The sequence below is a fragment of the Elgaria multicarinata genome, chromosome 3 (genome assembly GCF_023053635.1).
Source record: "Elgaria multicarinata webbii isolate HBS135686 ecotype San Diego chromosome 3, rElgMul1.1.pri, whole genome shotgun sequence".
In the NCBI taxonomy this organism is placed as follows: domain Eukaryota; kingdom Metazoa; phylum Chordata; class Lepidosauria; order Squamata; family Anguidae; genus Elgaria; species Elgaria multicarinata.
In genome coordinates this window covers 132,536,687-132,550,875 of record NC_086173.1, presented here as the reverse complement: position 1 = coordinate 132,550,875, position 14,189 = coordinate 132,536,687, and the positions used below count along the sequence as shown (strand labels likewise).

The window sequence follows — 14,189 nt, the reverse complement described above, 5'->3', positions numbered from 1 at the left end:
TTCCCTCTTGTTGTTAGTACCTTTGTGTTCCAGCTCCCAGCTCTGTCATCCATGCCTTCTCTCTGCTTTGAAGTTAAAGTACTGAATGAGCGTTGTCATCTATTATCCAGAGTGTGCATGTAGATTATAAATAAGAAATAAAAGTGACTTTCAGTACACTGCTTTTGCATTAGCAAGTTGCCTTCTCTGTTACCTCCTCTGTCCTTCATACTTTGCTACCAACATTATATTAGAAACCAACTTTGTCTCCTGCAGACTGAAAGACACATCCTAGAAAGACACGCATATGTACATAGCTGAGGCCGAAGTTTTATTGCAACAAACAACTCCTGCCTTTTAAAAAGGTTTTCAATTTAGCTTTAAATATAAATCCTTAAGCCTTGTCCATTGGAGACAGAAGCGGGTAAAGAGCAGCTGAGAAGCAGGAGATGGTTCAAGCAGGGAGCTGAAGTTGGAAAATGGGACCACTGAAAAGGATAAGGAGATGGAGCATGAGCGTTAGCAGACACAGAAGGGAGGAGTAAGGTCAAGTAATATTAGGATTTGCAGTACCAATACCCAGAGCCCCCCAAATACCAGAGCTAAGATTATTGTTTACATGTTAAACGGAAGGCTCTGTTTGCATTCTGGGCCTTGAAACAACAGTTCACTATTAATCAAACCAAAGTTTATTTGTAGGGGGGGGGAGGAGAGGCTTTCCTTACATTGATCAATTATTTATATTGAAAATCTACATGTAATGATCTCGTTTATTTATATACTGAGATGTACGACAAATATATTCCCCAAAAGTGTTAATAATGGACATTATTAGTATTTCAGATGACTGTGGCCTCAACATATGCAGTCAAATTAACTCAGTTCCCCAATATTCCAATACACTTTAAGGTGGCAAGAGACGGAATCCAGAACGCAGTGTGGGATCCTTAATGGCCAAGGTCACCAGGGACACAGAACAGGTTTAGCCTCTACCCCAAAGGCATCCCTTTACTTTCCCTATGTATTAAATGGCTTCCAGTCCTTCCTTGAGGATAACAGCATGGTTGGGCTAAACCTACCCATCATCCCTGGCACTGGGTGGGCTGTACACCAAAGCAAGGGATCCCCCTAGGGGCACAATGACTCTTCTTTCCCTCATCAAAGCAGCTTTGGAGGTAATACGTAGCAGTAATTGCATTTGGGAGAGGAGGAGACAATATAAAATACTGCTTCTTCTCCACTCCAAACTCTGTTTCTTCCTTCCTCTTCTGTATATGGAAGCTGGAACTTTGGCATGGTACGTTGTTTGGAAAACAATGTAAACCGCCCAGAGAGCGGTGTATGAATGCAATAAATAAATAAATAAATAAATGTAAGATGGCTCCCAACTCTTAGTATACCTGAGGCAATGGTCTCAATGATAGATGAGTTGCGTATGGCATGGGGTTTAGGAAAACATTGGAACTGTACATCCATCTTTCATCTAGTTACAAATAACATAATTTGGAATGTATTCGTTCTAAGGAAATAAGATATAAGAAACCAACTGTGATACTAAATTTTGGTATCTTTATATCCAACTCTGGAATCTGCATATACTTTTTAGTCCAGAAATAATGCTATGATGCTAAGCCTATTTCCTTAGGTCAGGTCTTCTCTACAGTCAATATGATCTCTACCATCAGTATGACTGATGGTAGAGATCAGTCATACTGATTGTAGAGATCATATTGAAGTGAAATCACACATCATATTAGTCATGTAGTACCGGGGTGCAGAATCACAGCCCCAGGGGCCAAATCAGGCCCTTCAAGGGTCACAATATGACCCTTTGGGCTTTCCCAGAAGGCATAATCTTTTACACTGACCTCCACCCCTTTCCCAAACCACCAGTTGTATGCTGGTTTCCCTCTCCTAGGGCTTTGTGACTAACGGAAAGAGCTTTAAGCTGAAATATGCTAGTATTCTTGTTTTGGCCCTGCCCCCTTTGCCCCATGCACCACTGGAGTGTGGCCCAAAAGATTAACCAGTGAACATTATAGCTAGTAACAATTTGAACTTAGTTTCCTCAGTCTCCAACACTCTACATATCTCACCACGTTGGCTCTCAACTGAATGGGAGTTGTGGTCAAAACTTGTTGGATATTCTTCATTTTCACAGCCCCCTGCCACATTAGCCTTGTCTGCTCCCCTTGATACAAAAGATAAGTGTCCATGCCTGAGCCGGGTTTCTTTTCTCCTACAGTTATAATAAGCCTTATACTATAATTAGTGGTTTGTCCACTATGAACGACTGGTCAGATGTAGCAGGCAGATGACAATTACATAATCTAATTGTCAGTGGCTTGACAGAGTCTACAGCCCAAGAGCCTCTTAACACTCATCATTTGCCTATCCACTTGCTCCTGCTTTTACACCTGTGTTAATGAAAGGCAGAAAGATGCTCCACAAGACTTTGATTGCATTGAGGCAACAGCAGTTTTGAAATGCTACAAGAGAAAGGGGTTCGCACACCATGCCACATCAATCCATTGTGAGTAACTAGCCATGCACTACGCGCTGTTTTGCAAACAACCCACACTGAGTGTTTGGTGAGTCCGACAAATGATCAGGCACACCACCCACAGTGTGTAGTTTGTTCCCCCCATCCCACCTTGGTCTTCCACCTGGCTCCGCCTGGCATCCCAAGCACTTTGCAGCAGAATTTGTCTTGTCTACTGCCAAGCCCCCATTCCTGCTCTGTGATCATGACTGGAGCCCTATACATATTTTTACCCCAGCTTCAAAAATTACATGAATAAATTTGCACCAAAGAGCGCAAATTTTGTGCCCAGTTACAATTTTTTTAAAAATCATATTTTCTGTTATTTTCTAGGTGCCATTTTTGCCTCTTTTTGTGTGTTCTGTGGTCTTGTTTTCTCTTGTTTTTTCCGCCACTCTTGCCGAGTGACTCTGTAGGCAATCTCTGTAACCCATGCTAGTGAGACAGAAATCACGCTAAGCCACAATAGGTAAACAACCTCTACTGCAGCCCGGGAAAAACAGCACACAGAAAGCATGCTAACCCATCACAATTTTTGTTCCAGAAATCAACCCATCATGGGTTAGCATGTCATGTCAGCCCAGACAAAGAGTTGGAGAGTGGTCCCTCTCTCCACTTCCCTACCCGTACTTTTTCATCCTGCTTACTGCTACTATTGCCCTGATAGCATTGAGGACTGAGACAGGACTATTTTTGGAAATGCCACTCCAGTGAGCCAGTAGCAGAAGGCATTTGTTACCTAAGTTCCTTGGCTGAACTGGATGTCCTGTATTACCAGGGAGCTCAGTTATCTTGCTATTCGAGTCGTACGCCCCAATATTGACTCTAAAATCTTCATTTTGTCCCAGACATCTGGCTAGGGAAGAGTTAGGGATCAGTAAGGGCACAAGAGCTATCATTCATACTTGCCAACCTCTAATCTAATTAAATTAGAGAGAAAGCCTATGCATGTTTAGACAAAAAAAGGCCTGTAACTCCCAGCATTCCCCAGCTAGAATGCTAGGAGTTGTAGGAATCCTAGGAGTTGTAGGGCTTTTTTCTGACAAGGATTGTGCCTTTAATCAAGAGCAACCCCCTGGTATACAAGGACAGAGGACTCCAGAACGTGCAAACTTCTCTCTGATTGCTCCAGCAGCACTATTATAATCCAGCTAAATCAGCCAATCCAGAGTTCTGGTGGGGAAAAACATTCCATTCACAAAGCACTACTAGCACTAATAAACACATTAGCAGTTATTAATGGCCATCAATGACAGGAACCAGTGTAGTGTAGTTAGGGTGACCATATGGAAAGGAGGACAGGGCTTCTGTATCTTTAACAGTTGTATTGAAAAGGAAATTTCAACAGGTGTCATTTGTATATATGGGGAACTTGGTGAAATTTCCTCTTCAACACAACGGTTAAAGCTGCGGGTGCCCTGCCCTCCTTTAAATCTGGTCACTCTAGTATAGCTCCTGCACCTTTACCTGTTGTGGTGAAAAGGGAATTTCACCAGGTTCTCCATATTTACAAATGACACCTGCTGAAATTCCCTTTTCTATGCAACTGTTAAAGATACAGGAGCCCTGTTCTCCTTTTCATATGGTCACCCTAGTGTAGTGGCTATGGTGTTGGACCAGTCGGGAGATCTGGGTCCTAGTCCCCACTCAGCCATGGAAACCCACTGGGTGACTTTGGGCCAGTCACATACTCTCAGCCCAACCTACCTTACAGGGTTGTTGTTGTGAAGATAACATGGAGAGGAGGAACATTATGTATGCCGCCTTGGGTTCCTTGGAGGAAAAAAGGCGGGATAAAAATGTAATAAATAAATAAATAAATAACCCTACAGTGTCTGCTGAGCCAGCTGCAGCCATACCTCTATCTACTTTCACTTCCTATCAACATTGTTGATAAAAAGAAATATCTCTGCCTCCATCAATAAATATTTTTTTTAAAGAAAAAGAACCCCTTCCCAAGAGCACATGATAAGTAGAGCAGAGTAACCAAGTTGGCCTTGGTATCTCCCCCACCCCCAGCTTGTGGTGGTAGATGTGTTGTTGAACCAGGTGCCAGCAAAGATGAAAAGGTATTGCTACCCACAATTCCCCATCACAGAAGGACTACTCCCAAACTAACCCTGGAACTGAGATCTACAGCTCTCCAAATCACCTCTTGATTTCCACCCCGTATACCTAGCTATTGGTCCAGGTTTAGTTGAGTTAATCTAACCAATTTCTCTATTAAACTCATGTATTTGGGTAATCTAGCACATTTTGTAATAAAAAATATATTCTTTTTATTCAAGTCTTTGTCTGTGTTTCATATCTAATATCCCCCTGATTTAAGCATAAAGCACCATTTCCCTGTGGGGCACCATATTTCTAGGCTCAAGATCAATACATATACGTGTCTAATGCTTACATATATGGCTGGGGACACACATGCAGTTCAGTGTGGCTAAGTGATGAGAGTTATGAACTTCCTTTTATTTATTTATTACATTTTTATACCACCCAATAGCCGAAGCTCTCTGGGCGGTTTACAAAAATTAAAACCATGAAGAGCATAATAAAACAACCAACAATCTAAAAACACAAATACAAAATACAATGTAAAAAGCACAACCAGGATAAAACCACACAGCATAAATTAATATAGGTTAAAATATGGAATTAAACCAGCAAGGTTTAAATTTAAGTTAAATTAGGTGTTAAAATACTGAGAAAATAAAAAGGTCTTCAGCTGGCAACGGAAGGAGTACAGTGTAGGTGCCAGGCGAACCTCTCTGGGGAGCTCGTTCCACAGCCGGGGTGCCACAGCAGAGAAGGCCCTCCTCCTAGTAGCCACCTGCCTCACTTCCTTTGGCAGGGGCTCACGGAGAAGGACCCCTGTGGATTATCTTAAGTTCCGGGCAGGTACATATGGGAGGAGGCGTTCCTTCAAATAACCTGGCCCCATGCCACTTAGGTCTTTGAATGTTAGTACCAGCACTTTGAATGCGGGCTGGACCTGGACTGGCAGCCAATGAAGTTGTAAAAGGACTGGCGTGATGTGGTCTCACTGGCCAGTCCCTGTTAGTAAACAGGCTGCCCTATTTTGTACCAGCTGAAGTTTCCGGACTGTTTTCAAAGGCAGCCCCACGTATAACGCATTGCAGTAATCCAAACGAGAGGTTATCAGAGCATGGATAACTGTAGCTTTTGTTCTACCAGCTTTGGTTGGTGGCCCAGCTACACCTCTATTTAGACAGGGATAACTTGGCTTCAGTTGTCTATGCTCTGGTAACCTCCAAGTTAGATTACTGCACTGCGCTCTACGTGGGGCTGCCTCTGAAGATGGTTCAGAAGCTGCAGCTTGTGCAAAATGCAGTGGCCAGATTGATAACTGGAACCAGAAGGTTCAAACATAAAAGACTGACCCTGGCCCACTTGCATTGCCTGCCTGTACATTTCTGAGACCAATTCAAGGTGCTGGTTTTAAAGCCTTACATGGCTTTAAAGCCTTACATGGCTCGAGACCACAATACCTGATGGAATGCCTTTCCCGACTTGAAACTACTTGTACACTACATTCAACATCTAAGGTCCTTCTCTGGGTGCCTGCTCCGAGGGAAGCTTGGAGGACAGCAACAAAAGAGAGGGCCTTTTCTGTCGTGCCCCCACAGTTATGGAATGATCTCCCCAAGGAGGCCTGCCTGGCGCCAACATTGATATCCTTTTGGCACCAAGTCAAGATTTTTCTCTTCTCCCAGGCATTTTTAATCTTTGTAAACCATCCAGAGAGCTTTGGCTAGAGTCAGAAGTGACTGAACAAATAAACAACAAAATAATAACAATAATAATAATACAACTAGGAAATGGCCAATCAAATTTTAGGCCAGGTTGAAGTGTGTGTTTGGGCACCAATAAAGGATTTCTTCACAATGCCAATTCAAACCTCAGAGGATGGTTTTCCACCCCAGAACTGCAGCAGGAGAGGAAAGGGTTAAATTCACCTGCTACTGTGATATGATCCCAATAATTATCACACACACCCAGATTGTGTTTGCATTTTTAAAAATCTGCATGGAAAGACATATTTAAATCTTTGGGCCAATAATATCACAGGTACGTCATTAATATGCATATTTCCTTCCTTTCCAAAGTATTCATACCCACTACTGGAATATTTTGTCATAAACCAAGATAACGCTACAAGAAAGTAGCTATCCTGGAATATTAGGAAATACTTTGATAAATAAAAAAGAGTGCTAAATTACTGAGAGGATTATATATTCGGAAGCCTTTGCATAATGAATTCAAGAAATAGTCACATACTTTTCTCCTATCTGCAGTTTTACCTATTCCTTCTGCTTCCAAAATGAGTAATATTTGTGTAGGCAGCTTAAGTACCTTCAAAAACTGGATTTCTGGTTCCACAGGTCTTAGTTTGAACAGCACAATTAAAGAGAAGGGTTGTCTAAAATACAGGAAACTGTTAAGAGAAACCATTGCTGTGAAACAACCCACGTGGTTCTGGGATGATCTATATTTTTCAACCACTTGATCAACTTTGAAGAGTTGTGAATGGTGATTAACTCTTGCCATGAAGTATCACACTTTTTTAAAAAAAATCTTCCACTAAAAACTTTCAAAGAAGTCCAGTACCAAACAGGAGAGTTAGGGCCACTCTGTGCTTTGTAAAAGGACAAGACCTTAATCTATACTGGTTTTACCTTGATTAAATGTTTAATTTGTTTTTAGCTGTGCATATTTATTGTTTTATATTGTATAATTTTATCTGTACAGGATCTGAAATCCTAGTGATAAAAGGCAGGATACAAATGTTTTAATAAATAATAAAATCTATTTATAGCACAATTCTACACATGCCTTCTCAGAAGTAATCCCCATTGTACTCAATGGGGCTTACTCCCAGGTAAGTGGGTATAGGATTGCATCCTCAAAAAATGATAAATGGTGAATTTTAACAAAGCATCATATATATTTTCACCCCACATTTTGGCTTCCATGCTGACCTACATTGCCTTATTTACAATATGGCAGAGGCATTCACAGGCACAAACAGAAGAAGGTGCCCACATAAACAGTTACAGCCATCAACAATTTGCAAAATGAGGAACAAAAACTTGGGTTCTATGTCTCAAAATAAATTTTTTTTTTGCTTGAAATATATGAAGCTTTTAACTTAACTTCCACAGTACCTCAGTCACAATTTTAACCAATGCTATTTTTTATTTATTATGCTATACAATTGGCTTTTCATTCATGGTCTTGCATTCTGGCTAGAAGAAAAACAGCTAGTTAACAAAACATTTGAAAGAATTAAAAGAAGCACCCTACTCTGTGAGCAAAGAAACATTGCTAATCGCTGCTAAGCCTTTATAATCCAGTCTTCACACAAGTTAAAAGCATAGAGCTATGTGTAAAGTAGCTTCAAAAGGTCTCTGCTAATCAGCAGAACTTGGAATAATTTTGTGATAAAAATGGGAGGAAGCGTATTTCATTCTGTATACTTCTTCCCTGTTGTGAAAAGGGTTCAAATGTGCTACACAATACTGAATATATGTGTCATTCCTTGTTCCTGTCAGTCAATCACAGCTGTTCCAGATGCCCAAACAAAGTTTGTAATTTGAAGGATCATGTTTTGTGTACCTATTCAAAACAGCATTAAAAAATTCTCAAACAGAAAAGAGCCTGCTTTAAAATTCTCTATAAAATATATGCTGTGAAAAGAATTTCTTGTACCTTTCTGAGGCTCATAGAAAGTATTTTTTATAGAACCATCTTTACCATTTCTTGAAATCTAATAATTTCACTGCCAGAACTAATTTTAAAAATCGCAGAACTGAATAGGAAAATATAGAATATATTCCAGCAGGGAATCCCAAGATTTCTGTGTACGCATCCACACATGCTTCATTACATACACAGAACTTTCCCCTTTTCCAGTGGCTCTTTAAGGTTGTGTTGCCAGCTCTGGCTCTACCGAGTTTTCACCAATGTTTCAAAGATTAAGAAAACCATTCTAGAGCACAGGAGCCCTTTTCTTGACATCACTTGATGTTGCTGATGTTATGATAAGGCTGATGAGGCCAGAAATGCTGTACTGCATCTCTTTTTATCCCCCTGTTGTTCTTGGGGGGCGGGGGGAGGTTGTATATCTCCTACTTCAAATAAAATTTTGTTGGATTTCATTATGTTTCCAGTGGACTGTGATTATAACAGTCTTCTGCATTAGTGCTATCAAATTCCCAAGATTTTCTACTATTCTGTGTAGGATTTTACTTGAGCAATCCTATGGTCCCTAGGCAGAGGTGACGGGAGCGGGATGGGGGGAGGCATAGGATATTTCGGATTCCTGTATCCGAGGTCCCAGGAGTCTGATCTCCCCTCCCACTCCCATTCTCTCCTTCAAACCAATGCGGACAAAACTGCACCGCTGACTGTGGCCATCTAGCTAAAATGCGGAATCAGCTGCTGCTTCTGCCACTCTGCATTGGATGAATGTAAGTCTCCGGGTTTGGAGACTTATTTATTTATTTATTTATTTATTGCATTTATATACCGCCCCATAGCCGAAGCTCTCTGGGTGGTTTACAAATATCGGCCCCTGAAAGATAACAAGTGGGAGATGGAAAGGGCAGAGCAGTGAATCATGCAGAGACATAGCAGCAGCCTCCAGTGTAGCTGGGTTTTTGGCGTTCATAGGCCATTTATGGAAAAAACTTTTTTTTAACAAAAACAGCTCCTGTGTGTTCAGAGGTCTTGCATGGCACAGTGGGGTGCCGTTGTTCAGGTTGGGCATTAGTGAGTGCTGGGTGTCCACTCTTTCCAGTAAGTAGAGGTAGGCTTTTGTAGAATGTATGGGCATTTTAAGATCTTGAAGTGTTATTGTGAGCCTACCAAGTTAAGTGCTAGAGGTAGATTTGCAAGATCCTTGATTCTACCCTTCACCCCCAGTCCTGAACTTCCTGGCTGATTTAAGGAAAGCATAACTTAGGGCCGTCCCCATATGATTGCACACTAAATGTCATGAAATGTGACATGAAGCAACACACACACACACACACACACACACACACACAGAAAATGCATAGGTGTGTTGTAGCACTGCATGCATAGTGTGCAAATTACATTCACAATTGTGCCACTTTACTCACCCCCTAGAAAAATTCTTGCATATGCCTATTGGCCCAATGTGTGAGTGATTGGGAAAGTCTGCTCGTAGGAACCTCCCAACCACAAGAGTATTGCTACGATAGCATTTGTTTCCTCCATCTACGTAGCATTGTGCACCACCAGTATAAAGAGGTTTAAGAGCTAACCATTCTCATCTAGCAAGTCAGTAGCCGAAAGGCAAATGTCAGTGAGATTTTTTTAAAAAGACAAAAAACTCTACTCAGAATGGACTACATGACCATCAAATTAGAAACCCCCCATCATTTAAAATTGTGGTGGCAGAGAAGGACCCCTTCAGATAAACTAAGGCTGTAATGGACCTTACTTCTGAGTAGACTGATAACTAGGGCCAAGCTCAGACATATACAAAATTGCTTTTAGAATATTTAACATATGAGTGCACATCACCTGATCACATATCACTCAAAGGCTCCTAGCTAAACATCAGAACCTCAATGACGGAAAAATATATGGCTTGAAAAGAAAAGAAAAACACATCACCTGCTAACCACCCATACTATATATAAATGAACACTTCACCATTTAAACAGGTTATGAATATTTTTCATCTTTCTTAAAAAAGAGAGAAAATCATAATGGCTAACATAAATGTACAAACTAGTGACACAGATGGCAATGCTCAAATTACACTTACAAAGTGAAGCATGAAAAAATATTTCTATTTTTGTACGTTTAATTGACAAGAAATATTTGGTTTACCTGGGCCTGGAAACATGAAAATGAGCAAGTGTGAATCAAGTTTAAATTTAAAAGCCGTGTGAAGCGAGCTGTTCATGAGAGCTTCAAAATTTACAGAGTGAATACTATTTTCACTTACATAAAACTTTCTGATTTCTAATGCATCACTCCAGCATAGCCAATGGTGAGGAATCATGGAAGCTATAAGGCACAAGTTACCCACCTTCGCTTTATACAAATCTGTGGTGTGACCATACTTGGCATATGATGTCACTGCACCTCAAAAAGAATATTGCGGAGTTGGAAAAAGTGCCAAAAAGGACAACCAAAGTGATCAAGGAGTTGGACAATTCCCCTGTGATGATAGGTTTCAACGTCTGGGGCTGTTTACCTTAGGAAAAAAGTGATCAAGGGAGACAAAAAGAGGTGTACAAAATTAGGGTCTCTCATAATACTAGAACCTGGGTTATTCCATGAACTGAGTGGTGGGAGATCCAGGATAGATAAAAGGAAGTACTTCTTCACACAGCACATAGTTAAACTGTGGAATTCGCTACCACAAGATATAGAGACAGCTGCGAACCTGGACAGCTTTAAAGGGGGAATAGACAAGTATATATGGAGGGTAAGGCTATAAATGGCTACTAGTCATAAGGCTAGGTATTACCTCCAGTATCAGAGGCAGTATGCTTCTGTATACCAGTTGCTGGGGAATATGAGTGGGAGGGTGCTATTGCACTCGTGTCCTGCTTGTGGACTTCCCACAAGCAGCTGGCTGGCCACTATGTGAACAGAATGCTCAACTAAGTATACCATTGATCTGATCAATCACGGCTCTTGTGTTCTTACTTTGAATTGTACTTGGAAATGGAGCAACAGCCAGTGCAGCTGTTGATGCACTGGCTAGATGTATTCCCGGTAGCTGGCCCAGTTAGTAAGTAATGTAGCCACTGTATTTTGTACTAACTGAAGTTTCAGTGAAGTATTCAAAGCCAACCTCACATAGAAGGCACTGCAGTGGCCCAGTAGAGAGATAACCAGGGCAGGAATATTATAGCTGACTGATGGTTTACCTAAGAGTAATAGCATACTCTTGCAATTATGTAAAATCTAAACAAGCAGGAGAGAAACCGTTCTGTAATCTTGTCTCTGATGTATCTTAAAATACTCCTTTCGGTGGCATAGGTGGCATACTTGGGCGTTCGTTTGTCAATATAGTACATACTGGGTAGTATCTTTAAACCAATCTTGTTTTCACTAGTACGATAAGTGGAAAATGTATCTTTTTAAAAAGGAAAGTGTGGGGGAGGGGAAACTAGATCAATGAAAATATGGCATAGAAAAAACACATTTTCAGCCTGTTTTCTGGAACTTCACAAACATAAGAGACACTGACAAGTTGTACCTCATTTCCCTATTCGAACATTCATATTTTCCTTTGAGGATCTAATTTAGCTCTTTAAAAGTGTTCACAGAGTTTTTTCCCCCCCACACCCTTACTTTTAAAGAAGAGAGTCATTTAAGTACAGAATTCCAAAGACAGCCTCTGCATTGCTCAAACGGCAGGATGTCCAAGAGTTTATACTTTCACACAGTTGGACTGGCAAAACTCTATGTATTCTTTGGAAAACTCTGGTTTACAATCTATATTTTATATACAAAAGAAGAAAACATCATGGCAGTGGAACAGATTAGCAATTTCTCACAAATGTGAAAGGTGATTTGCAAAACAATCCTATGCACGGTGTTCACTGGAGTTCACTGGATTGTGCACAATCCTGTGCACAGGATTGCAGCCTCAAACTTTGATCATCAAGAAAAAATAGCAGAAGTGCTGAAAATATACATAATGTATTGGGAGGGTTATTATAAAAAAAAAATCTAAAGACGTCTTTAGATTTATTTATTTTTATAAATGCTATTTTTTTCCTCTTATGGTGTGCAGTTTTTATATTTCTAAGTTCTCAAAGCCAGAGCTTTTCCTCTGAGAAGCAAAAGGCATTTTACACACAATTTTCTATCTACTAGAAGAGGTATATTGTGCCCTTCAGTGAACATAAAATTGATATTATCATGTCTTAGTTTATATATCACTACTTAACCTTCAGATTAAAAGTTATTAGATTTGAATGACTAAAAAGACATCGTGTCACCTTCTGCTCAACACTGGGTGATCAGAGAACTTGAGGGAGAAAGGCAAGAATAGTAAGTGTGCTTTGTTGGTACTATTTCCCACCCTCTTCAACAGACTCTCACTCGCAGAAGACACTGAAGGCTATGGCTTACAAGTATGTACATGAAAATAATGGTAACAGGAACAAATTTCTTTCAAACACCAAATGGACATAGTTGTCGTGTTTCTCAAAAACCTCCTGCCTTCTTGGGAGACAATAACAAGACCCCACTAAGTAATCCACAAAGCTTTATTCAAGCAATAAACATCTCTTCTCACCTGAAGAGAGTCTAATCTCTAGGAACTTTCCCCTAGGCAAAACTATCCAAACTAAGCAAGACAATTGTCCTTTCAAGAAGAATGGAAAGCCCTTTCCCAAGACGCGCTAACTTCAGAAAGACTAGTTCTGATGCAGCTTCTGAGGGGACTTTCTCTCGCCTTCCTTTAGCTTTGCCCATTTTAGTCTGCGGCGTACTCTAGGAGTGGCTAACTTCTCCATGCTCTCCCCCTCAGAAGAATATTGGCTTCCCAATGACTGTGTATTGTTTGCCCTTGAGATGATAAGCTTTGGAGAAGATTCACTCCCAGCTGGTGAAGAGCCCGTGAGAGCTTTCTCCCCCACTGATACAGGCTGGCCTGTTTCTGGCGCCAACTCCTCTACTTCAGAGTCTGATTCTGATCTTCCAACCCAGGGGGAGCAGGGCTAGATATGACAATAGTAGGAACAAACTTCTTTCAAATACCAAAGTGGACGATCCTTTCCAAATGATTCACCACTTGCACCTGAAAAAATCCCAACAGTTATACTCCAACAAAAACAATAAATATACAACTCTCGAGATAGCCCTGTAGAATGGAAGGGAGACCAGAAAATCATCACCTTCACACTATTGGAAACCACTTCACCTAAGCCAAGCCACCCTGAGAGAAAGGGTGGTGAGTCCAAAGCCAACCCCACTTATTTATTTATTTATTTATTACATTTCTATACCGCCCAGTAGCCAGAGCTCCCTGGGCGGTTCACAAAAATTAAAAACATTCAAAGTATAAAACAACGGTATAAAACTATAATATAAAATACAATATAAAAGCTCAACCAGATAAAAACAGCAGCAATGCAAAATTACAAATTTAAAACACCAAGTTAAAATTTATTTATAGACTGTTAAAATCCTGGGAGAATAAAAAGGTCTTCACCTGGCGTCTAAAAGCATATAATGTAGGTACCAAGCGAACCTCCTTAGGGAGTTCATTCCACAGCGGCGGTGCCACAGCAGAGAAGGCCCTCCTCCTGGTAGCCACCTTCCTCACTTCCTTTGGCAGGGGCTCACGGAGAAGGACCCCTGAGGATGACCTTAGGGTCCAGGCAGGTACATACGGGAGAAGGCATTCCTTCAGATAGCCTGGCCCCAAGCCGTTTAGGTCTTTAAATGTTAATACCAGCACTTTGAATCGGGCCCAGACCTGGACTAGCAGCCAATGAAGCTGGAAAAGGACTGGCATGATATGGTCTCGTCGGCCAGTCCCTGTTAGCAACCGTGCTGCCCTGTTTTGTACCAGTTGAAGTTTCCGGACCATTTTTAAAGGCAGCCCCACGTATAACACATTGCAGTAATCCAAACGAGAGGTTAT

General features: G+C 40.9%; 1 protein-coding gene across 9 annotated transcripts in view; it reads right to left on the bottom strand.

Moving 5' to 3' along the window:
• Positions 1–14,189, bottom strand: part of FOXP1 (forkhead box P1) — a 630,188-nt gene that overhangs the window by 229,097 nt on the left and 386,902 nt on the right. Inside the window, exon 1 of one of the 9 annotated variants that reach the window (XM_063122012.1) lies at positions 21–95. The exons of the other annotated variants lie outside the window; for them this stretch is intronic. Within the exon in view, the coding sequence (XP_062978082.1) occupies positions 21–53 (33 nt within the window). The 5' untranslated portion in view covers positions 54–95. Of the gene's footprint in view, positions 1–20; positions 96–14,189 lie in introns of those variants that run through there. 9 annotated transcript variants of the gene reach the window in all.